The sequence below is a fragment of the Podarcis cretensis genome, assembly GCF_951804945.1.
Source record: "Podarcis cretensis genome assembly, chromosome: 5".
Lineage (NCBI taxonomy): Eukaryota > Metazoa > Chordata > Lepidosauria > Squamata > Lacertidae > Podarcis > Podarcis cretensis.
Genome location: NC_137174.1, coordinates 102,898,049 through 102,925,321, shown reverse-complemented (window position 1 = coordinate 102,925,321; position 27,273 = coordinate 102,898,049). Strand labels below are relative to the sequence as shown.

At 45.9% G+C, this 27,273-nt stretch overlaps 1 protein-coding gene across 1 annotated transcript in view; it reads right to left on the bottom strand.

Annotated features, from left to right (window-relative positions):
• LOC307217470 (uncharacterized protein) overlaps positions 1-26,348 on the bottom strand; it is a gene marked incomplete at its 5' end in the record, with an annotated part of 121,231 nt that extends 94,883 nt beyond the window's left edge. Inside the window, 9 exons of the mRNA XM_079978636.1 lie at positions 1,833-1,928; positions 5,314-5,433; positions 6,560-6,700; positions 9,415-9,525; positions 10,895-11,011; positions 18,503-18,532; positions 20,765-20,904; positions 23,978-24,279; positions 26,326-26,348. Of these exons, the coding sequence (XP_079834762.1) occupies positions 1,833-1,928; positions 5,314-5,433; positions 6,560-6,700; positions 9,415-9,525; positions 10,895-11,011; positions 18,503-18,532; positions 20,765-20,904; positions 23,978-24,279; positions 26,326-26,348 (1,080 nt within the window). The remainder of the gene's footprint in view (positions 1-1,832; positions 1,929-5,313; positions 5,434-6,559; positions 6,701-9,414; positions 9,526-10,894; positions 11,012-18,502; positions 18,533-20,764; positions 20,905-23,977; positions 24,280-26,325) is intronic.
• Positions 26,349-27,273: the final 925 nt, after the last annotated feature.

Here is a 27,273-nt window from a genome sequence, read left to right as displayed (position 1 = left end):
CACAAACCATTATTTGTCTCTCCACAACAGAGAGTGAATTATGTGCATGCGTTCAGGCCACTCGTGATGTGGAATGGTATCTGCAAGTATTTGCAGACCTACAGATGAAAGTAACACTACTTGTAAGAGTTTACCTTGATTCCCAGAGCGGACTCGCTATCCTGTTTTCAGAGACCAATACGCAGCGCACTAGAGTCTTAAGGTTACGTTTACAGTTAGTAAAGAAACTAATTGCTGATGAAATGATTGTATTTCAATATGTTCCAGGTGACAATCAAATTGCAGACATTTTTACTAAAGCACTTCCAAAGGTTACACATGAAAGACATATACAAAATATGCTTTATGTTTTTGTTCCACAATGATGAACCGCAGGGGAAATGTTGAATGGTTTCTTTAAATGTAAAGGTTCATCATTGTTCCACCAGTTGTGTATGTCTTTAAGGGGCCAGAGCAAAATAACGAGACCCAGCTTTACAGCTGTGAAACATAGCAGGTGCTGAGTTGTATTGATTAAACTGTGTCAGCATTTGGGTATAGTATATAAGGAGCAGCACCTAGCTTTCCCATTACCCTGGGGGATGGGTTGGTGGTTGGGTCTGGTTTGTTGTTGGTGTATTTAGTGTATAAGGAGTTTTTGTTATTGTTATTAAAATCTTGTTTAAGTTATTTTTGAGTCCCTTTTTATGCATTGTCTCCCCAGCAAGCTCTCTGCAGTGCTACTATACTGCAAAAAGCTAACACTGGCACCTCTCAGGTGGGCACTATTGCCATTATAAGAGAACAAGGGTGGTGAGTTTATGGTGAGTCCTGGCACCTCTTTTTCTAGAAAAATAGCACTGGCTGGCACCTTCCCCTGGAATGGCCATGCCATACAGCTTTCATCTAGTTCACACCTGAACTTTCCAACGCAATACGATTTGAAATTGCAGCGTTAAGCCTTGGTCACTCACATCAAAGTCCAAATGCTCGGAGACATATTTCAGGAGTACGTTGGTGGTCTTGACTGCTCTTTGCCTCTCACTGATTTTTGTAGAGTCAATCCAGCCATTTGTGTGCTGTGGGAGAGAAATCATCGTCATCACATGGAAGGACAACCCTTAATCCAGGTTTGCAAATTCACAAAGCTTCATAGAGGGGACAAATTGCAAAAGGGGGTTGTTTTGTAAAGGAGAAAGTTTGCTGCAATTTGTTTTTTATTATTATTATTATTATTATTATTATTATTATTATTATTATTAATACCCCACCTTTTTCCCAGACAGGGACTCGAGGCAGCTTAGTAGAATTAGATATTAATTGGCTCTTGGGTTGCTTTTGTTTTATTATGCATTTTCTGTTCTGATTTTGTATTTTTATGTTGTGAACCGCCCTGCGACCTGTCATTGGTGTGTTTGTGTGTGTGATAATTACAACAATACAACATACACCTCACCACAGCCATAGCAATGGAATGCAGGAAGCATCCTTAGACCAAGCCCAGCCATTGATCCACAGGTAATGAGGGCTGGCAGTTGGCCCTTTGGCCTTTCAGACAGAGAGCCTTTTCCCAGCCCCACTGGAGATGCTGAGGACTGAACCTGGGACCTTGGGCATGCAAGACAGATGCTCTGCCCCGAGCCACGGCCCTTCCCCATATGCCATCAGCAGAGGACATATCTTGTGTGCCTTGCACAAGCATTGCTAGCAGAACAGAGGCCCACTTGACCATCAGCACCCACAACCAGCGAGTTGACCACAGATGCCCCCCGTGCAATCATTTCAAGAGGGTCTGTCCTCCGGCATGGGAGCTGCTGCTTCCCCCTGCTCTGACACCTTGGGGACTCCCTTACCACTAATATCTTCTGCAGCGTCTCCAGAGAGGGGGCCTCCGACAGCAAGCTGGTGAGCATGTTGAGCCAGATGTCGATCGTCTCTTGATAACAGTCCTGGAAGGAGAGAAGCAAAAGCAGTTAGAAGCTGAAGACCCCCATGGAAATCCCATATGCTCTGGAGCCTTCTATTTTTTTTTTTTAATAATATTTATTAAAGATTTTCAAATATAACAAAAGAAAGAAAAACATCCAAATTTAAGGCCTTATTTTCAATATCATCTTTCCAGGACTTCCCCCTCCCCGCCCCCTCTTGTATTCCAATTCTTTCAAATAGATTCAACAAATTCTTACCCCAAATTTTAAAATTATTATCATTAACCCAATTTAAAAAATATTTCCCCATCCCCTAAAATCGACCTGTTCCCTTCCACGAGTTCCCCTCTTTAATATAAGGTACAGATTAACATAAAAGAATTTAAAAAAGAATAAAATATAATTTAACACCCTTTGGATTCCAAATTTCCCTCCCCCCTTTCCCGGTTGCGTTCCCAATGTCCATCAAATCCACTGTCTCCTGGAGCTCCCACATCTGAACCATAATCTAAGCCATAATCCTTCATCAGTCCACTTTGCCGTCTTTTTAGTAATCTTTACCGTCTTTTAATCATCTTTAATTTCAAATGTCCAATCTTAGAAAGGATCTATCTTCCAACTTTGTCCAGTTCTTGTTTTTCTTGTTGTTCTTGTTGTTCTCTCTTCTCCTCTTTTTTTTTTTTTTCTTTTCCCCCCCTGCTCTCCTGCACAAATGTTCTAATTCCAAAAAGCTTGTAATTCCTCTACAGAGGCTTTGTTATTCAGGAACAAAACATTACGTCAAGTCCCTTCCATTCTTCAATAGATAAATCTATTGTCTCCTTTAGTGTGTAGACCTCTGTAGACAAAATAGTGTTCCATTTCTGCAGTTTCCCAGGAGATAAAATGTCCGATTCAAATTCCATGCCAACGATACTTGTAATAACCCACAGCTCCTCTAGAGGGATTATAGTAACTCAGTTTCATTCCCGATCTCACCCACCAGTCAAAGTAACTTATTATTCCTTTTTTTAAACAGTTTATATCCAATTTATAACAAATGTAACCAGCAAAGTCCTCGTAACAAAGTTCTCTTTTTGTTCTTCAGTTTTGGCAGCTCCTTTGACAGCTGTCAAAACCTCTATTTCTCCTCTCCAGGCGCTCTCACGGATCGCTCCCGGGGTTTCCGGGGGGGTTTGTATTTTAATTCACATTCCACTTTTCTCCTCCAGCCCAGCTTATAGTTTTCCATCGTGAAATTAATAACTTTATCAAAAAGAAAAGGTTGCGCTCGATCTTAGTTATCAGGTCCTTTGCTTTAGCTCCTCTACAACAGGGGGGAGGTTGACTTCCTTTTTATACCTCCCCCGCTCGCTCCGAATTTAAGAAAAAATTTATTCCCCTTTTTAATCCAAGTTCCAATTACTCACGGGTTGTTCTTTTAAGTCCAGATTTTCAATGGAAGAAGTCAGCGCTCTCCGCCAAATGGCATGCAGCTTCGCTCGGCAGGGGAAGCGGAGGACTCACAGCACCACCCCCCCCCCGTCACCCGCTCCGCAGCCTTTAAAAAGGCTCCTTCGCGTGGTCGGGGGGGCGCAAACGGTGCTAGCCGAGTCACCATGCCCATGGGTTTCAGCGCCCATGGTTTTTGAGGGTCCCCGCGTCGCTGGCGCGGTAGAACCCAGCCCCTGCCGAGCAGACTCCCTCCGGAGCTCGGAGGGAGTCCGCCATTCGGCGATGGCGCCAACCCGGAAGTCCGCTCTGGAGCCTTCTAGTCCAAATTCGTAACAAAGCTTATGCAGGGGTTCAAGCAAGGCACACAAAGAGTCATAAACATCAAACGTTTCTTGATGTATGTAAGGTTACAGGTCATGCGATATAAAGATACAGGACTCCACACTGGGCTCAACTTCCTTGGGGTGTTCCAAGGCAGAGGGCCTTCTTGGTGGTGGGGCCCACCCCGTGGAACACCCTCCTATCAGATGTCAGAGAGATACATCATTATACTTCCATCTGAAGACATCGGAAGGCAGCCCTGCATAGGGAAGTTTTAAATATTTGATGTCTGGCTGTGTTTTAATTTGTTGGAAGCCACCCAGAGTGGCTAGAGTAACCCAGTCAGATGGGCAGCATATAAACAAACAAGCAAACAAATAAAATTAAATGTAGAGTAGGAGGGAGGCATGAGAGTCACAAAATGCAGGCATGCAGGAATCATTCGTGGATGCATTCTAGCCAAAGGTGAAATGCAATAAATATGGAAACAGGATTAAAATCAAAAATATACACCCCAAGTCTCTGGCTGTTACATCATTGTGATGGGTCAAGTGTCTCGGGCAGCATTCTTTGCAGCTTACACGGCTGAGACTCTTTGCCCTCAAATCCTTTAACCTGGCAACCCCATTTTCCTCCAGAAGCAGAAGGTCCAGTCACCTGGCTCTGTGTTGCCGGCACGGAGCTCCCAGCTTTGACCTTCGTAACCTGCAATGATGGCAATTGGAAGACCTTCCTGATGGTTTTTTGTAGCAGCTGAGACCGGAGCAGGGGGTCCATGCATGGTCTCAAGGCACTGAAAAGAGAAAGAAGGGGAGAGGAAAGGATCAGCACCCACCAGTCCATAAACCTGGTGAAGAAATATGTACTGTGTCTGGCCGTACTTACGTCATGCGAATGATCGTTTCCATTGCGGAGTGTAAGATGGTGAGTGATGCCATTGGCTCCTCTTTGATGACCTCCTGTGGTGGGGAAACACACAGCATGTCAGGGAACTGGAGGCGCCATCCCTGCCACCACACCAAGCCCTGAGTTGTGCTCTCTATCCAGCCCACTTGACAACTTCTTTGCAATTGGCAAGTGGGTCCTCCTAGGGGAGGAGAGTGGGCTTCCTGGATCTGGGAATAAGATCCCTTTTTCTCCTGGGCAGAGCTCTACCGCATAAGAACAGCATAAGATCAGCCTTCTGGACCAGGCCAAGGGCCCATCTAGTCCAGCATCCTCACAGCATTCTCACAGTGGCCAACCAGACGTCTGTGAGAAACCAGGGAGCAGACCATGAGCCCAAGAGCCCTCTCCCCGCCTGTGGCTTCCAGCAACTATATTCAGAAACATTGCTTCCTTCCTCTGTGGAGGTAGAACATAGCAATCATGGCTGGGAGCCATCGACAGCCCTCTCCTCCTGGGAGAACCTAGCCTCTTTTACTTAGGCACTGGTGACATCCTGCTGAGGTTGCCACAATGTAGGGCTGCCTTTCAAGTGGGTTTGGAAACTTGAGTTGGAGCAGAACGTGACCACCCAGAAATGGTTTGGGGCCAGATGATCAGAACATGCAACCCAGAGCTAGACCTACACAGCTATTTTTAAGAAAAAACGCTCTGAAAAGAAACCCCAGGAGATTCCCCCCCTTTTTTTCTTTTTCTTTTTACTCACTGTGATGCAGAAGGTGAGCTCGTCTTTGTGGGGGAAGGTGACATATCCCACATTCGATTGCACAAGCGCCTTGGTTGTTAGAGTTGCTGCCTTCATAAAGCTCTTCTTCAAAGCCTCATTCTGAAAGGAGAAGGGATTTTATAAAATTGAGTTTGAATCAAAATCACAAGGAAACATAAAGCCACACTGACCTAATCCTAATTCTAATCCTTACCCTAACACTAACCCAATCCAAAAACAAAAAATTCCTTCCAGTAGCACCTTAAAGACCAACTAAGTTAGTTCTAGGTATGAGCTTTCATGTGCATGCACACTTCTTCAGATACCAGTCCAAAAATTAACCCTAACCCAGAAGTGGTCTTGTTAGATAGTTAAATTCATGTTAAATTGCTGTTTTAGGGTTTCTTTTAAAAAAGTCTGGAACAGATTAATCCATTTTGCATTACTTTCTATGGGAAAGCATGCCTTGGTTTGGAACGCTTTGGTTTCAGAATGGATTAAGTTTGAGAACCAAGGTACCACTGTAATGCCCCATCTGGTCCTAAGTGTGGAGCCAGTATACACCCCAGTCTACAACCCTTCGGTGGATGAAGCCAAAAACCCTGCCCTAGGGCACAGTCTGAAGGCATGTGGTGCAAGGACCTTGACGGAGCTCAGGAGGTCTGCTCAGTGCCTGGATGGTGACCACGGGGGAAATGGTTGCACACCTCCTGGAGACGTATGACAGGAGAAAGGCAGAATATACCATATTTTTTCGAGTATAAGACACCCCCTATTTTGGGGGACTCCAAATTAAGAAAATGGGGGAAGGATTGCCCAGAGTTGCTGAGCTTTTCGGGGGTAGGATTACCTACAGTTGTTCAGCTATTTGGGGGAGGGGATTCCAAAAATTGCTCACCCGCTGAACCTATGCTGCCACTCACACATGTCACAAAACCCACCTATTGTCTGTCCCTTGCCGGCAGAAACCGCCAATCGCCTTCCCAATTTCCGCAGCGACAGCCAATCAACACCACCCCTTGCCGCAGCCACCAATAACGCACACAATAGCTGTTGACTATCTCCGGCTTGCAGCGGCAACCAAACCCACGTCCCCCCTATGCACTCTCTGTGTATAAGATGACCCTCATTTTTAAACATCATTTTTTAATAATAATAATAATAAAAACCTCGTCTTATACAAGGAAAAGTATGGTGTAGCTGAGAGAACAAACAACAGGAGTCCATGTGATAATCAGAGCCATACCTTCCTGCTGTTCTGGAATTGGAAGAGGAGCTCCTCTGTGATGTGTTCTATAAAAAGGGGGAGGTCATCCTGCCGTGCCCCGGATGCCATTTGACCACAGCAAAGGATGACGGTGATACTGGCATTCGTCTCGCTAGTATTCTGGAGGGAAAGGATGGGGAAAGTGAGTTTGGGAACCTTAAGTGCAATTGGAGACAAATCACCATTTAGTTGGGACCTTTTAGCAGCTGGGAAAATATTAGTAGTCAGTAAGTTGTTGTGCGAAAGGTGGAGGGCACAAGGAGAAGGGGACAACAGAGGACGAGATGGCTGGACAGCGTTCTTGAAGCTACCAGCATGAGTTTGACCAAGCTGCGGGAGGCAGTGGAAGACAGGAGTGCCTGGCGTGCTCTGGTCCAGGGGGTCACGAAGAGTCGGACACGACTAAACGACTAAGCAACAACAACAAGTTGTTGTGCAGACTTACAAATTTTGTATTTTTTTTCCTCCAGGAAACTCAAACTGCTGGCAAGCCAGGGCTCCCCCACCCTATATATGTGCATCGGGTTCTTCCTGCCTAAATGTAGAGCCTGACATTTGACCCTATTGAATTTCATTTTGTTAGTTTGGGCCCAGTTCTCCAATCTGTTAAGGTTATCTTGAATCCCGATTCTGTCTTCTGTGGCATTGGCTACCCTTCCCAGTTTGGTGTCATCTGCAAATTTGATGAGCATCCCCTCAATTCCTTCATCCAAGTCTTTTATTTTAAAAAAACGTGGAACAACAACGGGCCAGGACAGAACCCTGTGACACCCCACTGGTCACTTTCCCCCCAGGATGATGAGGAACCATGAAGGTGTTCTCTTTGGGTTCGGTCAGTCAACCAGGGAGAAAGTGCAGGACAGTGTAGGGTAGACTGACCACTGGTGCTCTTTTCCATGGGAGCTGCTTTTTAAAAATTAAAATGAACCAGGTGGATCTGCTCATCTTCTCCATAGTGAGGGTTGGGAAATTTCCTTGGTCATTTACCAACTCACAGCAAAAATCCAGAGGTACCACACTCCTGGGTTTCATTTCTCTTGGATGGCAGAGCACAAGAGAGTTCAGGGCTGCGTTCAGATGTAACAATAAACCAGAGGGCATCAACATAGGTTGGCCTCTAGCTCCCATCAGCCTCAGCCAGCATGGCCAGAGGTCAGGAGGGATGGGAGTGGCAGTCTGTAGCATCTGAAGGGCACCATTTTGGTTACCTCTGTGATAAACTATGGTTTATTATTGTGTGAATGAGCCTTGGACTCATCGGCTCCTGCTCCCTTCTCCTCTAGCACAGTTGCAAAACGGAGACCGGAAGCTTGAGGGAAGTTAACTGAAAGTGGAAGGAAAAGGATCTGATCTCCTTCCAGCTGGGTTGGAGAATTGGAGAGTCGGGGGCACATGACCCCAAGGCCCCCTCAGGTTATGGAACTGTTAGATCCACACGCAGTTACTATGCCTTGTGAGATAAGATGGCGCCCAGTACACTTCTGCTGCGCCGATGGACGTCTGTGCCGATAGAAAACTTGAGCTCCCTTAGCTCTCTTAGCAAAGTCCTTAGCAGAGTTTTGCAGCGGCAGAAACTGTTGCCTTGTGTGTGGATAATAAATCAGACTGAATGCAGGCTTCTTGCTAAACTCCAACAGTCTTTTAATGAGTAGAAAAACATCATAAATCAGCCCGGCGAAAGAGCAGACATCATTTCACCTCTCAGCCAAAAACGAAAGAAACTCACACACAAAGAAAGATTCCCGTATGTGAACATAACCACGCCTCAGAATGTGAGACGTCACACAGAACTGTTTAACCCTGTAAGTTCTGATTCTCCTCACATGCCTTTGTAATAATTCGCTTAATTGACAAATATATGGAGGTGAACACAGAGAGCGACACTCAACTATGCTTTGCTTAAAGTAGACCTGTCGAAATGAATGGGCCTAACTTAGTCATCTTCATTAAATTCAGTGGGTCTACTCTAGAACATAGTTGAATGGGGCCAGCAGGCACTCCCGTAAGGCAGAAGAACTCTTGCACGAGAGCAAATTTGGCAGGGGATGCAGCTGAAACCTCTCCCCTCTTTCTCTCTGCCTCTCCCAGCCTGCCGCCTGCCTTCTCTCTTGGGTTCTGCTCCCTCCCCTCAGTTGGAGAGGTGTCCCCTCTTCCAAACTCTAAGAGGTTCTCCATTCAAAGCTTCCTGACAGCAGAACACTCTCCCTTGGGAGGTTGTGGACTCTCCTTCGTTGGAGGTTGGATGGCCATCTCTCAGGGATGCTTAAGATTCCTGCATCGGAGGGGGTTGGACTAGATGACCCTTGGGGGTCCCCATTAGCTTCCACTATTGAAGAAATGCCAACCAACCATCTGACAACCAACCTAAAAACAGGGGTCAGTGTACTTTGGGGGGTGACCAATGGTTTCTAACGAATCTGTTTGACTGACTGACTGAGCCAAGGGATCAGATCAGATCTAGGATCTGGAGCCACAGAGACAGGACTGCTGGAGCCCACTTCAGAAGGATGACTGAGACATACCCACAGAGGAAGCTGTCTGGCTTCCATATTGAGAGCAGATCCAATTGCCTTTTTGGAATGGTAAGGATCCCATCCCTTGAAAAAGAGCATGTTTGGAAATGGGGCAGGATTCGTTCTTTTCCAACATGCTTTGGTGTGGATGTAAAGAGCCGCTAAGGATCCAATCCGCCAGGATCTTCGTCTAACCATTGGCCATGCTGTCAGGGGCTGATGGGAGTTCCAATTCAAAACACACGGATGGGGAAGGGGCACCAGGCTGGGGATGGCTGACCTACACTCTTGCTACGCTCCTTCCTCACTTCACACCCTTACCTCAGACATCTCAGTATTCCTTGCAATGGCTGCGTGGCCGAAGTCCCGCACTGCCATCAGCACCTGTGAAATATGGGTGCTTGAAGCCACACCGATAGCCTCAGAAATTCCCTAGGGAGAATGAGGCACGTCAAACATGTCGTTTTCTTGATTGCAATTAGTGATAATAATAATAATAAATTTTATTTATATCCCACCCTCCCCAGCCAAAGCTGGGCTCAGGGCGGCTAACAACAATAAAATAGTACAACATTCTAAAAACATTTCATTATAAAAATTAAATAAAATCAATTAAAATGAAATTGATGGCAACCATTAAGTTAAGCTGATCATGAGGGATGGAGGATAAATGTGATTCTGTAAGCAGATTCCTGCGAAATGTGGGGAACCAAATTTAAGAATGGAGAAATGAGACACTTAGAGAACCAATTTGAAGAGATCCTTTCATCCCGGATAATAATAGGGGTGGTTTGAAGAACGATATTTCTGTGGATTCTGATGTGAACTGACCAGACCACACCTCCCAGACTCGTGCAGATTGCAACGCAAGGATGCCTTGCATTCCGACATTTTCAGATCTTGTGATACAGTTCTTGGCTTCATTAAACACTCAACTACATTAAAATGCATCATTTATTCCCTGGAAGTATTTGTAATCCACCACTCACCCAAAGGCGCCAGAGCAGGAATATGCACCATCTAAACCAGGGTGCTCCAATTTCTCATACCAAGTGGGCCACAAGAGTAGTTCAGCACAGAACCTGTGGGCCGCACACTGACTTGTCGTGTGGGAGAGGGGAGCAAGGCCAAAATTTGACACACACGCCCCGGCCCGCATGCTGCCTTCCCAAAGGTAGGCAGGTGAGGCGCTGGGTTTTGGGAAGGAGGCACGAGGCTCTGGCGGGACCTAGAGCCTTCCCACCTTCTTGCCAAAGGTGGGAAAGAGCTAACTGAGGACTCTAGGACCCTGACAGATCACACGTGCCTCCTTCCCCAAGCCCAGCACCTCCTTACCCAGCTTTGGGAAGGCAGTGCAAGGCCTACAGGTGTGTAGGGGTGCCTCCAAGCTTGCTGAGGGCTGCCAAGAAAGGCATTGAGGGCCACTTGCTGGCTGCTCTGATCTAACCCAAAACTAAACAAATCTGCCCAGATATGTTGAATGTTGAAAAGCAGTTGCTCCTGTAAGAGGCTTTGAGGGGGTGAGTGGGTGGGCACAAAATCCTTGGAGGGAGGAAGGTCATGAGCAGAGACCAATCCGGAAATCAGGACAGAGGGCTGGTGGGGTAATGTCAGGGACTGGCTGGATGAGTAAGAGTGGGGGACCCTGGATTGTGGTGGTGGGACACTGGGGAGCAGCCTGGGGAGGCGCTTGAATCAGGAGGGTTCAGAAGGAGGAGGCTCTTCCAGGACAGTCTCCGTGTGAGCGCAGTCCCAGTCCCACTGGCTCTCCTCCCCCCTGACATCCCACACATTCACTCACCTCTCTGTCTGCTTCCTCTTCGAGAGGCAACCTCAGGAGTAAGTGCAGGTACTGGTGGACTGTCTCTGCGCTCCTGGAATCCCGCAGCTTGAGTCCATAGTATCTATAGAGGGCGTTCTAAGGGTTGGGGAAGGTTTGGGTGAGTCACAGGGAGGAGACCCCACCAGCTACATCAACTGCTTTTGGAAAACCAAAGAATTTCAATTTTACCGTCTGAAAATGTCGGGTAATACTAAATAATAATAATAGATTGCAAGTACTAGGCAATTGTTTTAATGATTTGTATGCAATTTTACACATCTTCTGAATTCCCAAGTCACGTTACAACTCTTTAAAGGTAAAGGTAAAGGGACCCCTGACAATTAAGTCCAGTCGCAAACGACTCTGGGCTTAAAGCTCATCTCGCTTTAAGGCCAAGGGAGCCGGCATTTGTCCGCTTCCACAGACAGTTTTTCCAGGTCATGTGGCCAGCATGTCTAAGCCGCTTCTGGCGAAACCAGAGCAGCACACGGAAATGCCGTTTACCTTCCAGCCGGAGCAGTACTGGCTTCAGCTGGGGAGGGTGGGATATAAATAAATTATTATTATTATTATTATTATTATTATTATTATTATTATTTACTTGCACTATGTGCTTTTGAACTGCTAGGTGGGCAGGAGCTGGGGCCGAACAACGGGAGCTCACCCCATCGCAGGGATTCGAACCGCCGACCTTCCGATCGGCAAGCCCAAGCGGCACAGTGGTTTAACCCACAGCACCACCCACGTCCCTATTACAACTCTTTAGTACTCCTCATTTGGGGAATTTGAAAGTTGACATGTTCAGCATGTCCTAATTGCTCTGCCTCCACTGTTGGAGGCAGGAATGCTTCTGAATACCAGTTGCTGGAAACCACAGGAAGGGGAGAGGGCTCTGTGTTCGAATTCTGCTTTCCAGTTTCCCATGGGCATCTGGTTGGCCACTGTGAGATAAGGATGCTGGTCTAACCCAGCAGCCTCATCTTTCATTCTCATGACACACTTTTGTCCTAGATACACTGAACTTAGGCTCTTCCCGCTTTTTTAGAGGACTAATACCTGTACCTGCAGCCTCTTACAGGTGTCCCCAGCCTCCCTCCACAGTAATGTGATTGGCTGTCACCGGTTTAAAAGGGAAGCCTGTCCAATAGTGGTGGAGTGGTGTAGATGAGTGTGGAGTCTTCTTTTGCCTCAAGGCGCAGGTACTCTGTCTGATTAGATGAACTGCTTTTGTAGATATTTGTATATATATTTAGCTCACAATAATAAATACTGCACTAAAGAACCTAGGACTCTGAGCTTTCTGCTAAAAGCGCCGCGAGGAATTCGTGACAGGGTTATGGGCCCAGCACACTTCTGCTGCGCATGAGTACAGGTGGCTGTTATCTAGCCATGGGTGCTGGAGGGGAGCTGCAGCAATGGAGCAGTCCATTGAAATTAGAAGCTGCTTCCAGAGATATTTTAAACAATTATATGCACAAGGGCCACAAAAAGACACCGACATAGAACAATTTTTGGAGAAAAATGGGATGAAGGAAATTTCAAGTGAAGGCAAAGTAATTTTGAATCAGAAAATAACTGAACAAGAAATAGAAGGTGCCATTCAAAACATGCAACTGGGCAAATCTCCGGGGCCTGATGGACTGACTTCCAAATATTATAAGACTTTAAAAGAATGGCTAATACAACCTTTGAAGGAAGTCTGCAACGAAATTCTTGAGGGGAAAGAAGCACCTGAAACGTGGAAAGAGGCTTATATCACGCTTATACCGAAGACAGAGACTGAAAAGACTCAACTTAAAAACTACCGCCCAATTTCCTTACTAAATGTGGATTATAAAATTTTTGCTGATATTTTAGCTAAGAGACTGAAAAAAGTTTTGATGGGGGAGATTCATAGGGACCAATCGGGCTTTCTCCCGAGAAGGCATCTATCAGACAATGTAAGGAATATAATAGACATTTTGGAAATGCTAGAAGTTAACATAAACACAAAAGCTGTTCTGATATTTGTGGATGCGGAGAAAGCCTTTGACAATATTTCCTGGACCTTTTTGAAGAAGAATCTCCATGGGATGGGGGTAGGCCAAGGTTTTGAAAATGGTATAGGCGCAATATATTCTGAACAAAAAGCAAAGTTAATTGTAAATAATGTAGTTACAGAAGAATTTAAGATAGAAAAAGGGACACGTCAGGGGTGCCCAATTTCCCCACTACTTTTTATCTCGGTCCTGGAGGTTTTGCTGAACATGATAAGAAAAGACCAGCTGGTTAAAGGGGTTCAGGTCGGAGCGAGACAATATAAATTGAGAGCATTTGCAGATGACTTGGTACTTACATTACAAGAGCCAGAATCTAGCACCGAAAGGGTTTTGGAATTAATTCAAGAGTTTGGTCAAGTGGCAGGATTTAAATTAAACAAATCAAAGACTAAGGTATTAGAGAAAAATTTAACAGCAGGGGAGAAGGAGAGGTTTCAGAATGAAACAGGTTTAACTGTGGTTAAGAGTGTAAAATACTTGGGGATTAATATGACAGCTAAAAACATGAATCTATTTAAAGATAATTATGAGAAATGTTGGAATCAAGTGAAAAAAGATCTAGAAATTTGGTCAAACTTGAAGCTTTCCTTGTCTGGTCGAATCACAGCTATCAAGATGAATGTATTGCCTAGAATGTTATTTTTGTTCCAAACATTGCAAATTGTTGATAAGATGGAGTGTTTTAAGAGATGGCAGCGAGATATCTCTAAATTTATCTGGCAGGGCAAAAAACCCAGAATAAAATTTAAGATTTTAACTGATGCAAGTCTGCCCTGCCAGACTTGAAACTTTACTATGAATCAGCAGCTTTCTGCTGGTTGAAGGATTGGCTGCTTCTTGAGAACACAGATATCTTAGATTTGGAAGGTTTTAATAACTTTTTTGGGTGGCATGCATATTTGTGGTATGACAAGGTTAAGGTTCATAAAGGCTTTAAAAACCATATTGTCAGGAAAGCATTGTATAATGTTTGGATTAAATATAAAGATTTGTTGGAGAATAAAACTCCAAGGTGGTTGTCACCAATGGAGGCAAAGGCATTGAAAAAACTTAATATGGAGTCTAAATGGTCAAAATATTGTGAAATTCTAGAACAGGAGGGCAATAAGTGGAAATTGCAGAGTTTTGAGAATCTAAAAGGCAAAGTGCGAGATTGGCTTCACTATTGTCAAATAATGGAGGTTTATAAGCTGGATAGGAAAATTGGTTTCCAGGTGGAAAAGTCAAAATTGGAAACAGAACTGATAGAATCTAATACTAAGAATTTGTCAAAAATGTATAACTTGCTGTTGAAATGGAACACGCAGGATGAAACGGTTAAATCAGCTATGATTAAGTGGGCGCAAGATATTGGACACAATATTATGTTTGCTGACTGGGAAAAGTTGTGGACCACCGGTATGAAATTCACGGCGTGTAACGCCTTGAGAGAAAATATTATGAAAATGATTTATACGTGGTACATGACCCCAGTCAAGCTTGCAAAAATTTACCACTTATCAGATAATAAATGTTGGAAGTGTAAAGAAAATGAAGGTTCATTCTTTCACCTCTGGTGGACATGCCCAAGGATTAAGGCTTTCTGGGAAATGATATTGTCAGGGGCTCAGGAGCAGAGGCACAGGGAAGAGAGGAGATGGAGAGCGAAGGGGAAGAATCCGAGGGGAGCGTAGGAGAAGAGGACAGTGGACCGAGGGATTCCATGAGCCTCTCCAGCGAATCGGAAGATTCACAGAAGGGGGCGCCAGTGGCCAGGGGTAGGGGGTTCCCAAGGGGAATGCCCCAGGAGCAAGGGGGCAGCAGGGACTCCCAGAGCAGTAGCTGGAAATCAGGACCAGCTTCCCCACCAGAGCAGAGTGGGGGGGAAGAGTCCCAAGGATCGGGGCCAGTGCATTCCCCACCAGGGAGAGAAGATAAGGCAGGGCTGACCACGCCTCCATCAGAAAGTCGGAGAACGGAGGAGAGGTCAGATCCGGCCAGTGTCCCGGAAGAGGGAAGCAGTGACCGAAGTACTGTAACGGTTAGGAGAAAGGTCACTGGGCTGGCGCGAGAGGCAAGTTCAAATGTACAGGAGCGCGGGACAGCAGAGAATGAGGATTGGGAACCGGGTCCTAAAGCCCGCCGGAGGGAGGGGGAGGAGCTAAGCGACTCAGCGTCGGAAGAGTCCAGAAAGGGCAATGCCCCAGCGGGCAGGAGGACCCAGAGGAGGAGAGAGCAGCGTAAAAGGTGGAGCAGGGCTAGGATCTTAAACTGGTGTCATAGGGGAGGAGACTCAGACGGGACTTCGCCGATCTAGGGTTTAAGACGTAGGGCTGCACGCTGTGGCTTTGAAATGGAAACTGAACTTCAATAAAGACTTTTGTACATTACTACAGCCTAGCTGTCAGGGACTCAGCGGGAGCGCAGGGAGGAGAGGAGATGGAAAGCGAGGGGGAGCAATCCGAGGGCAGCGTAGGAGAATATGACAGCAGCCCGATAGATTCCATGAGCCTCTCCAGCGAATCGGAAGATTCACAGAAGGGGGCGCCGATGGGCAGGGCAAGGGGCGACCCAAGGGGGACACCCCAGAAGCAAGGGGCCAGCGGGGACTCCCAGAGCAGCAGTTGCAAATCAGGACCAGCTTCCCCACCAGAGCGTAGTGGGGGGGAGGAGTCCCAGGTGTCAGAGCCCACATATGCACCACCAGCGAGAGAAGATGAGTCAGGGTGGACCACGCCTCCATCGGAGAGCGAGTTAACGGTTAAGAGGAAAGTTGCAGGCTGGGCGCGCGCGCCAAGTTCAAAGGTACAGGCGAGCGGCACAGAAGGTAGCCCGGATAGGGAACCAGGTCCTAAAGCCCGCCGGTAGGAGGGGCAAGAATCGTCAGGGTCAGCGTCAGAGGAGTCCAGGAAGGATGAGACCCTAGCGGGCAGGAGGGCCCAGAGGAGAAAGGAATTTAGGAAGAGGTGGAGCAAAGCGAGAGTCTTAAACTGGTGTGGAGGGGGAGGAGACTCAGACAGGACTTCGCCCGTCTAAGGTCGGGACGTAGAGCTGCACGCTGCGGCTTTAAAATGGAGACTGAATCTCAATAAAGACTTTTGTACATAACTACAGCCTAGCGTTGGTCCTCTGTGAGCTGGGACCTGGAGGCAGCTCTGACACTAGCGTTGGTCCTCTGTGAGCTGGGACCTAGAGGCAGCTCTGACAGATATATAATGAAATGAAAAAGGTATTTAAATATACCTTCTTGAAGAAACCAGAGGCCTTTCTCCTGGGTATGGTTAGCCATGTGGTGTTAAAGAAGGATAGAACTTTGTTTCTGTATGCCACAACAGCAGCAAGAATCCTTATTGCAAAGTATTGGAAGACACCAGATTTACCCACTTTGGAAGAATGGCAGATGAAAATGACAGACTATATGGGACTGGCAGAGATGACGGGCAGAATCCGAGACCAGGAGAAGGAGACAGTGGAAGAAGATTGGAAGAAATTTAAAGACTACCTTAATAAATACTATAAGATTAATGAATGCTAGTTTGACAGGGGTTTAAAACTAATGTGGTTTTCAGAGATCTTGATCAAGAAAAGGAATGGAATTTAAAAACTTTTGGGAAATAAGGGAATGGATTTGCTAATTGGATTATGAAATTAGAATACAAAACGGGGAGGTATGAGGAAGTCGGGGAAAATAGGTTGAGAAAACAAGGTTTGAAATTATACTTGTTGTTTTTTGTTTGTTTTGTTTTTATTGTTGTTGTTTGTATTTGTATGTTTTTATTGGAAATTTTAATAAATATCATTTAAAAAAAAGAGAGAGACATCTGGCTTGCTGATAACACTGACCAGGAGAACGTACCGGTGTCGGAAGACACCGGGGGACTCCCCGGTGAACCACCTAAAATTCCTTTGGACTTGCTGTGGACTTGATCACGCAAGTACCTTCTGCTATCCAGAGAGCAGAATAAACTCTTTCTTCTTTGAATCAACCTTGGTGTCATTTGGCTTCCTTCCTCCTGTCCCGGAGCAATGCAGACCCAATCAGTGAACTCCAATAAGGCTACAGATCCAATACTCTCTGTGGAAGTGCTGGGTCAGAATGACGCAGCAGTAATGTGATTGGCTGTCACCGGTTTAAAAGGGAATATTTAGGAATTTATTTTCAATATAATTTAGGGTGGAAAGCGCATGTTGAATATCTTCAAAACAAGACAAAAGCCCTATCACACTCCCTCCTTCATTTTTTCTACTCTGAGGGGGCCTTATTCATCCCTGCGGCCCGAAAAGTGTATAGCATCAAAGTGATGGCCACAATGGCCTATGCTGCACCTTTATGGGCTGCCTTTGCAAACCTCTCACCATTAGAGTCACTTCAAAGCCAATTCTTACGCCGACTTTTAAAATTACCAACATGCGTAAGTAACGCGGCTATTCGTTTAGAAATGAAGATCCCGTCAGTGGAGTTAGTTATATGGAGGAGAGTTTTGATCTATTGGATATCCCTATGGCATAAACTCCCGAACCACTATCTCATTCAATGCATGTGGCAAGATGACTTCACAAATTTGTGGTCAGGAAAAATCCTTGCCAAATTGCAGTACTATGAGATCTCACCCACTGAATTGCTCAAACTGGATCTAAATGTGGCAAAAAGGTGTATAAATCAAAGGCTGGATGATGCAGAGCTATACCAAAATTTTGTAGCTGGTGGTGGAGCCTGTTTGCCGTTAAATTTCGGCATAACCCCTATCTACCGCACTCCGTCCTACTTAACATCGCTTATGGCCACGTCTCACCGATATGCCTTCATTAGAACTAGGTTTAATGTCTTTCCAACAAACGTGCTGAGACATAGATTCACTAAGGGCCAAGTCCCTTCAACATGTGCTTGTGAAATGAAAACATCTGAATCTCTATATCATGTTATGTTTATCTGCCCTTTGTACAGTTCAGTCCGTGCTAGCATACTAAACTCCATAATCCAGCCAATGGCTGACAAACCAGTAGACCTACAGCTTGCCTGGTTTCTTCAAGATGTGGATCCTTATATTACCCTACAGGTTGCTAAATTCCTAACAGCCGTCCTCTCGTACAAGAGACGGAATGGAATGTTAGCTGATTATTGATAGTTATAAGAATTTTCTATAACGACATCAGATACTGATTTTAGTGTAGTGCAATTTTTTTAAAAAATTTAATCTTAATCTTAAACTTTTCTTATGAATGGCTGATATTTGTCCTTGTGAGTTGTAAACTGTGCTATACTACATGTGGCTTGTACGAGTCCGCTGTTTTATTTGATTTGTTTTGTTGTGTTGTGTTTCATGATGGGCGTAAAGCCGAATAAACATTTTGATTTGATTTGAAGCCTGTCCAATAGTGGTGGAGTGGCGTAGATGAGTGTGGAGTCTTCTTTTGCCTCAAGGTGCAGGTACTCTGTCTGATTAGATGAACTGCTTCTGTAGATATTTGTATATATATTGAGCTCACAATAATAAATACTGCACTAAAGAACCTGGGACTCTGAGCATTCCACTAAAAGTGCCGCGAGGAATTCATGACAAGGACTTACCTTGTTGTGTCCAGGCTTGGATGTCTTCTGCTGGGAATAAAATGAAGAAAAGTGTCATGTTTCTTGTGTAGAGAACAGTTGCCATCTATCTGCCACTTGTCTTCTCTAAAAAAAACCCACATGCCTAGAAATAGACTTCTTGCAAAAATCATTTGGAGTAAAATCTATTGCAATCAATTCTTCTTCTTTTTTAAAGTAACACTCCAAAGAAGATTCAATAAATCCTCTGGACTGGGAGACACACCATTCATTTAAAGCACTTTGTTTCTTGCCATGAACAAACAGAATCTAGGCATTGTGGCTATTACTATTATTTATTAAATTTCTGTACTGCCCTTCATCCGAAGATCACTGGGCGGTTTACAATATAAAAACTCAAAAATACATACCATAATAACAAACAGACAATACCACTCCCAGTATGATTATTTATTAAATTTTCTGTTGCAGAAAGTATTTGCTTGCCTGCTCTGCCAAATGCCCAGGCCTGGCAAATTAACTGCTCTTGAGAGCGAAGAGGAAATATTGGCCATATCAGGCACAATACAGTCACAAAAACTTTTACTGCACAATATTGGATTCTCAAACGTTCCCAGATATCGGGAACGATCAGTTGCAAAAGTTAAAGAAAAAAAACATGCAACATTTCCTGGGGTCCAAGTCACCCCACCAAATCAAGTTCATGGATTGGTTCTTCTTCCGGTCTACAGATCCTGCACTGGTCGCCTTCTCTGCTTCCCCAAATTTGCCTGGTCCTCTTTTCAAGCCCCACCAGGAGAAAGTCGTCTCTTGCATCTGCAAATAGGACCTTCCTCCAAGCTGGGCTCCCAATAGTTCAGGCCGAGGCAAACACGGCCCTCCAGCTGTTTGGGGACTCCAATGCCCATCACCCCTGACCCGCTGGTCCTGTTTGCTAGGGATGATGGGAGCTGTAGTCCCAAAACAGCTGGAGGGCTGGGTTTGCCTTTGCCTGTGATAGTTCATGGCAGTTCCCCTTCTACATGCTCCCACCAGCCCCAGGCAGCATATGGTCCAGAACATTTAGAGGGCACCAGGTTGGGGAATCCTGGTTCACGCTGCGCAACATCAGACCAGGGTGGCTAAAAATCAATGACCCCCTTTTTAAAAAATGGATTTCTTTGATTTAAATCACATTTTTTTAAAAATTAATTTGGATTTCTAAAATAAAATGCTTTTGGAGGAAAAATCTTCCGAAATATATTTTTCTTTTTAAGTTGCATTATAGTCCAACGGCTATTCACTGGGAAGTAAGGATTTATTTTAAGTTTTTCATATATGCTAAAATTCATTCTAAGAATTTAAAAAAAAAAAGTTAACCACATCAGTTAACAAACATGGATATATATGCTATAATGTTATTGTTTTAGTTAAATAAATTGTTTAAATTCTAATTAAGAAAATGGTTGTTTTTCTTCCAATAAGGTACAGCAGAAAAGTTGTCCAAATATACAATGGTAGCTCAGGTTAAGAACGTAATTCTTTCTGGAGGTCCGTTCTTAACCTGAAACTGTTCTTAACATGAAGCACCACTGTTAGAGGTTGCTTGAGAGCAATCAGGAAATATGGCTCAAGAGTCTGTTTTCCAGCTTTCTTCTTAGTGATCAAAACCTTTAGAATGCAGAGCGCCTCTATTCCGTGTCTTGCTCATTCACGGGCAGAATCTGAGAGTGGGCGGCCCTTCAACCTTCCCCAGCAGAGTAATTTCTTGGGGCCCAGTCTGCGCCTCCCCTCTCTGCGCGGAAACCTACTGCGCAAGGAAGGCTTGGGTAATGGGGGACCCCCCCTCCTCCCCGCTTTGCTCAGGCAAGGTGTCCTGGCACCGCCTTGCCTCCTCTGACCCCTGCATCTCCTCTCCTTCCTCCACTGAGGAAGTGCTGCTTCCCACGATCTTTGGGGGCTCTCTGAAATCCACCCGGCTTTTCCCCTCTCGCCCCTGAGCCGATGGCAGTTCTTAACCCGAGGTACTATTTCTGGGTTAGCGGAGTCTGTAACCTGAAGCGTATGTAACCTGAAGCGTCTGTACACAGTTAACTTATTATACCCCACAATAATTTCATAATTATCTGTCTATGCATTCCTAACAGTATAACCAAATCAGTAGTAAAAACTACTCTGGAAATTTATTATTCCCAAAATGAAACCTTCATCTGGTTGTAAATATTAAGATTATACAAGCAAGAATGTAAAAATATGCTTTAAATCGATTTGATTTCAATCAAATCCACCCTGCATCACACACACCTGGGGAGGTGGCTGGAGGTGTTGGAGGATGGTCTCCAAAATCTCCCTTTCATCCATCATCTCCAAAGCTTCTCTGACGGTTCTTCCTCCCAGCATTTTCTTACCCACCAACAAGTACTCTAAGTTTTCATCAGAGAGTTCTTCAGAAAGAAAGAGAGAGAGAGAGGTGAGTAAATGAGGCGGATGAGAGGGAAAGGTACCGTGTTTATCTATGTATAACACGCCCCCATGTATAAGACGCCCCCTATTTCTGGGCACTCACAATTTAGAAAACGGGGGCAGATTGCCAAGACTTGTTAAGCTTTTTTGGGGAGGGGTTGCCCAGAGTGGTTGAGCTTTTTTGGGGGGGAGGGAGCCATTAATCAAATTGCACAATTGCAGGCAGGCATCAACCACCAAGTCACCTATCGTCTGCCAGTTGACAACAGCCCTTTCCACAGCAAAGAAATCATAGCTGGGAATCTCTTCCTGGCGGCTACAATCAAGCGCCCGTCCCCCCTCAGCACTCCCCCTGTAGAAGAGGAGCCCCAATTTGACACTTGATTTGGGGGGTAAAAAACCTCGTCTTATACAGGAGAAAAGACGGCAAGTTCTTTCTCAGGGGGCTTCTCGCCTGTTGCAATGAGCGGGTGCATGCCATATCTGAACAGGGATCATAGAACTGTAGCGTCTGAAGGGACCTGCGGGGTCAACTAGTCCAACCCCCAACAATGCAGAACAGGGGCAGCCACCCGGAAGTCCCTGTTCCATGTTACACGCCTCTGAACAAGGAGGGGTGGGATGGGGGGGGGGACTTCCACCCAGACATCAAGGAAACCAAGAGAGACCCTGACCTTGTATCATAATAATAATAATTTATTATTTATACTCCGCCCATCTGGCTGAGTTTCCCCAGCCACTCTGGGTGGCTCCCAATCAAGTATTAAAAACAATACAGCGTTAAATGTTAAAAACTTCCCTAAACAGGGCTGCCTTCAGATGTCTTTTAAAGATAGGATAGCTACTTATTTCCTTCACATCTGAAGGGAGGGTATTCCACAGGGTGGGCGCCACCACCAAGAAGGCCCTCTGTCTGGTTCCCTGTAACCTTACTTCTCGCAATGAGGGAACCGCCAGAAGGCCCTCGGTGCTGGATCTCAGTGTCCTGGCTGAATGATGGGGGTGGAGAGGCTCCTTCAGGTATACTGGACCGAGGACGTTTAGGGCTTTAACACTTTGAATTGTGCTCGGAAACGTACTGGGAGCCAATGCAGATCTCTCAGAACCAGTGTTATTTGGTCCCGGCGGCCGCTCCCAGTCACCAGTCTAGCTGCCGCATTCTGGATTAATTGCAGTTTCTGGGTCACCGTCAAACGTAGCCCCACGTAGAGTGCGTTGCAGTAGTCCAAGCGGGAGATAACTAGAGCATGCACCACTCTGGTGAGACAGTCTGCAGGCAGGGAGGGTCTCATCCTGCTTACCAGGTGGAGTTGGTAGACAGCTGCTATGGATACAGAAGTAACCTGTGCCTCCATGGACAGCTGTGAGTCCAAAGTGACTCCCAGGCTGCGCAGGGGCACAGTTACCCCGTTCAGGACCAGGGAATCCCCCACACCCGCCAGCCCCCTGTCCCCCCAAAACAGGACTTCAGTCTTGTCAGGATTCAACCTCAATCTGTTAGCCACCATCCATCCTCCAACCGCCTCCAGGCACTCACACAGGACCTTCACCGCCTTCACTGGTTCTGATTTAAAGGCGAGGTAAAGCTGGGTGTCATCTGCATACTGATGAACACCCAGCCCAAACCCCCTGATGATCTCTCGCAGTGGCTTCATATAGATATTAAAAAGCATGGGGGAGAGGACGGAACCCTGAGGCACCCCACACGTGAGAGCCCAGGGGTCTGAACACTCATTCCCCAACACCACTTTCTGGGCACGGCCCAGGAGAAAGGAGCGGAAGCACCGTATAACAGTGCTCCCAGCTCCCAGCCCCTCTAGATGGTCCAGAAGGATGTTATGGTCGATGGTGTCAAAGGCCGCTGAGAGATCCAGCAGAACTAGGAAACAGCTCTCACCTTTGTCCCTAGCCCGCCGGAGATCATCAACCAGTGCGACCAAGGCAGTTTCAGTCCCATGGTGAGGCCTGAATCCCGATTGGAAGGGATCCAAATGGTCCGTATCCTCCAGGCATGCTTGGAGATGTTCGGCAACCACCCGCTTAACCACCTTGCCCAAGAATGGTAAATTTGAGACTGGGCGATAGTTGGCCAAATTGGCTGGGTCTAAAAAAGTTTTTTTAAGAAGCGGTTTAATGACCGCCTCTTTCAGTGGGTCTGGGAAGGCTGCCTCACAGAGAGAAGCATTCACTACCCCGCAGAGCCCATCGCCCAGCCTTTCCCGGCTCGTTTTTATCAGCCAGGATGGGCAAGGATCAAGGAGACAGGTGGTTGGTTTCACTTGTCCAAGCAGCCTGTCCACATCTTCGGAGGTAACAGATTGGAATTGATCCCATGTAACAGGACTAGACAGAACTAGACAGTGCTACTCTCCCGCCCTGTCCCTGCTCCCACGGTGGAGTCTACCTCCTTCTGAATCTGAGCGACTTTATCTGCAAAAAACTTTGCAAAAGCACTGCAGGAGATCTTGGGGTCCCTACCAGGCCCTGGTAGTGCAAGTGGTTCTGATAGATTGTGAACCACCTGAAAAAGTCTCCCGCTGCTGTTTTCTGCATTGCCACTTGGTAGGCTCGACGTTGAGCTCTAGCCCGTGTCCAGTCTGATTCAGAGTGAGTTTTCCGCCACCAGCGCTCTAGCCATCTCAACAATGGTTTCATCGCCCTCAGCTCTGGAGAAAACCATGGGGCTGTCCAGGCTCCATGCAATCAGAGAGGGCGTTTCGGAGCCAGACAGTCAATAGCCCTGGTTAACTCCGCATTCCAACGGGCCACCAGGGAATCAGCCAAGAGGCCACCAACTTGGAATAAAACATCCCCTACCGCTCTCTGGAAACCAGTTGGATCCATTAAGTAGCAGGGGCGGACCATCCGAATCGGTCCCACCTCCCTGCAGAGGGGAAGGGTCGCGGAGAAGTCCAGTTGCACCAGGAAGTGATCTGACCATGGCACTTCTTTTGTTTCGCTTTTAGTTAGTGTCAGATCACCAACATCCGTAGAGGTAAACACCAAGTCTAAGGCCAAGGGGAACCCAAGAGGGATCTGGTTCTGCCTACTCACCTGGGAACGCTGGCCCAGAGTCCTCAAGGCTCTTCTTTTTTGAGGGCCGCTGCTGGCTTGGGTCTTGCTTCACCAGCCCTGGCAAGACGAGGGGTCTGGCCTCTGCCGGTCTGGCCTCTGCCGCTGATGGGGTAGGCTTTGCCAATGCCGGCAGTAGGGCAGGGGCCTCGTCCTCATATGAGGGGTAGATCTTTGGATTTCTCCTCCTGCCCTCTGTGGCTGATGTTGAAGGTTTTGCCAATGCCGGCAGTAGGGCAGGGGCCTCCTCCTCATATGAGGGGTAGATCTTGTTCTTCTTTTTTCTTTTTAGAAAAAAAGCCATCCTGCAAGATGCAAAAAGATTAGGAATTATTGGGAAATGATATATAATGAATTGAAAAAACTGTTTAAAAAGACTTTTGTTAAGAAACCAGAAGCATTCCTTCTAGGAATTTTAGACCAAGATGTAAAAAAAGAAAATTGGAAATTATTTATGTATGCAACAACAGCAGCAAGAATTTAATTAGCACAAACTTGGAAGACAGAAGAAATACCAACGAAAGAACAATGGCAAGGGAAACTTATGGAATATGCAGAACCGGCAAAACTAACAGAAAAATTACATGAAAAGGACAACAAAGACTTTAAAAGAGAATGGGAACCATTTACAACATATATGAAGAGGCAACATAAAGAAATGGACTCATTGGCAGTGAACAATCACAACTGTCTACAACAAAAAATAAGACTATATGTATTGAGGAAATTTTGGGGAAACATCAAATACGCAAGGTGAACAATAGGGAAATAAAACAAAATGTGAGTACGAGGGAAGTCCAGGGGATGAGGGTCGAAATATGAAAAATTGTTAAAGATATATTGTTAGAAGTAGAATCCATGGAAAAATTAAAAAAAAAAAAATTATTTTAAAAAAATAAATAGAATCTCTGGATAACAAGTATCATTTTTAGGTAATCTATTAAGACTGGAATATGATATTCCAGTTTTGATTGCTGGAAATTTAGCAATTGGGAAATATTATCCTGGATATTGACAGAATCTGGGAATGATTCAAAGTATTTGGTATCATATTTTTATTTGTAAACATTGAAATGAGGAAGTCTTTTTACTCAGAGTGAGAAGGATGACCAAATATTTGACAGACCTGGAAATAGCAAGCTCATGTAGATCCAAGGGGGGAGGAAGTGGATACTGCGGAAGAATATTGTAAAATTTGTGGAGGAAAATGATCTGACATGATCTACTATTCCAGCCTGGTTATCTCTTCCTAATTCTGGGTGCTGTGTTTTATTATCTCTTGTGAAAAGGTCTTTTAATGTACAGTCAGTAAAAGCCTGGATGTAAGGCCTGCCTTTTGTGTGAACAGTTTTGTTTTCGTTTTCTCATTATGGGTGGATCCCAAGACAGACTAGGTCTGGCTGAAGGTCTGCCCTGAAACCTTGCTGGAAGGATCTCCCCTTGGTGGGCCACTTTGCAGGAGTCGACTCCTGCTGGCGGCTTGTCTTGTGTGCGGGTGGAGGCGCACTGCCTGCAGAAGTGGACCTTGGGACTAGCTACCTGGAAAACCTCTGTGCCTGAGGACGCCACAACTCCTGTAGCCTCTTCAGGCTTTGCCCTCGGATGGGAAGAGCATTGCACCCGGGAGAGGGAAAGGGGAGTCAAACAGGCACTCAAGGGATAATTTCAGAGAAAGAGCTTTATTTCTATCATCTGGGCTTGGTAGAAGGAGCTAGTGTGATAACTTCACAAACAAGCACAAGTTCACAGCCATTTGCACAGAGCATATATTCCCCTCCAGTTCCCTCCCCCTTCTCCCCCTCCTCAGGAGTCCTGCCTCATGAGTTTCCCTGAGCATGAACAGAAAGCTCCTGTCCTGGGACTCTTGGGACTCTTGGCGCCCTTCCCAGGAAAGAGGGATGAGAAGCCAAGAGGGTTGAGAAGCCTTGCGTTCAGCGTGTCCAAGATGTGTTGCAACTGGATGAGATAAGACTCAATTCCCAGACCTGCTTATTCCTGGCATTGACAGAGCCTATTCATTAGCTTTTTGAAGGCTTCTTGTACTGATAAAAAATAACCTTTTGCTTATGCAGCAGCATCTTGTGAGAAAGCAGAGAAGAGCAGAGAAAAGCTGTTGTAGACGAGAGAAAGGGGAAATTTGGTTTTGAGGCCTGGGGTGACTTTGGGCCTAGGGGGGTCACCTGTCCTCACCTCCTTCACTCCCTGGCTTCTTCCCCCCCCCCCAGAGAAAGGGGAAGGCATGGACAACAGAGAGTCGCTTCAGGACACCGATCCGCTCTCAAGAAGCCGGCGCATGGGAAGAGCCGCACCCCATCAGCTTCGAGCAGTACCTGTTCCGCCTCCAAATAATCATTTGGGCTTCTGTGTATATTCCCAGGTTGTACTTTCAGTTAGTTGGAAGGGGGGGTGGTTCTCCAGCAGATGCAGGAGTGAAACGCTATCCCTTTTGTTGTGTTGAAAACAACAACTCATCAGTGGGAGCCTCAGCTTCTGATCCTAAGGATGAGACTAATGCTTCTGGTCCTATCCCTGAAGTTCTTTTATAGGTACTGAAGATTGACTGGATATTCTGTTTATTGGTTTGGTAATGCTGTGTGTCATTTAAAATGTGGTTGAACAACTCACACCGCTCATGTGATGTCTCTGGGAAGTCAGCCCAAATCACGGCCTGTACCACATCCCAGGCAAAAAGGGTACGTGAGCCTTAAAAACCCTTTTGGATCTCTATCCCAACAGAACAGCTGCATTATTTCTCTGGGAAGGTTTTAGTTTAGGTTTTAGGATCCCAGTTGCTCCCCCCCCCAATTCAGGTGACCCACCAAATCAGAAATCAGTTAGAGAGATGCCCAAAGTGGCGCGCAAGAAAATACTTAAAGAAATTAAGGCAGGGAGGGCAGCCGGCCCCTTTTCTGTCCCTCCCATAGAGGGTTTGCATATATCCCCATTAGGCATCGTCCCCAAAAAGGCACCCAGTGAGTTTCACATGATTCACAACCTATCCTACCCAAAGGGAGGGTCCGTCAATGATGTGATACCTCAGGAACTTTGCTCTGTGAGGTATGCCTCATTTGACCAAGCAGTTAAACTTATTCGCAAATTTGGAAAAGGTGTGTTGCTGGCGAAATGTGATATAGAGTCTGCTTTCTGGCTCCTGCCAGTCCACCCGGAAGATTTCCGGTGGCTGGGTTTTAAATCTGACGGGGCATACTTTGTAGACACAGGACGCGGGTGACGCTGTGGGTAAAACCTCAACGCCTAGGACTTGCCGATCGTATGGT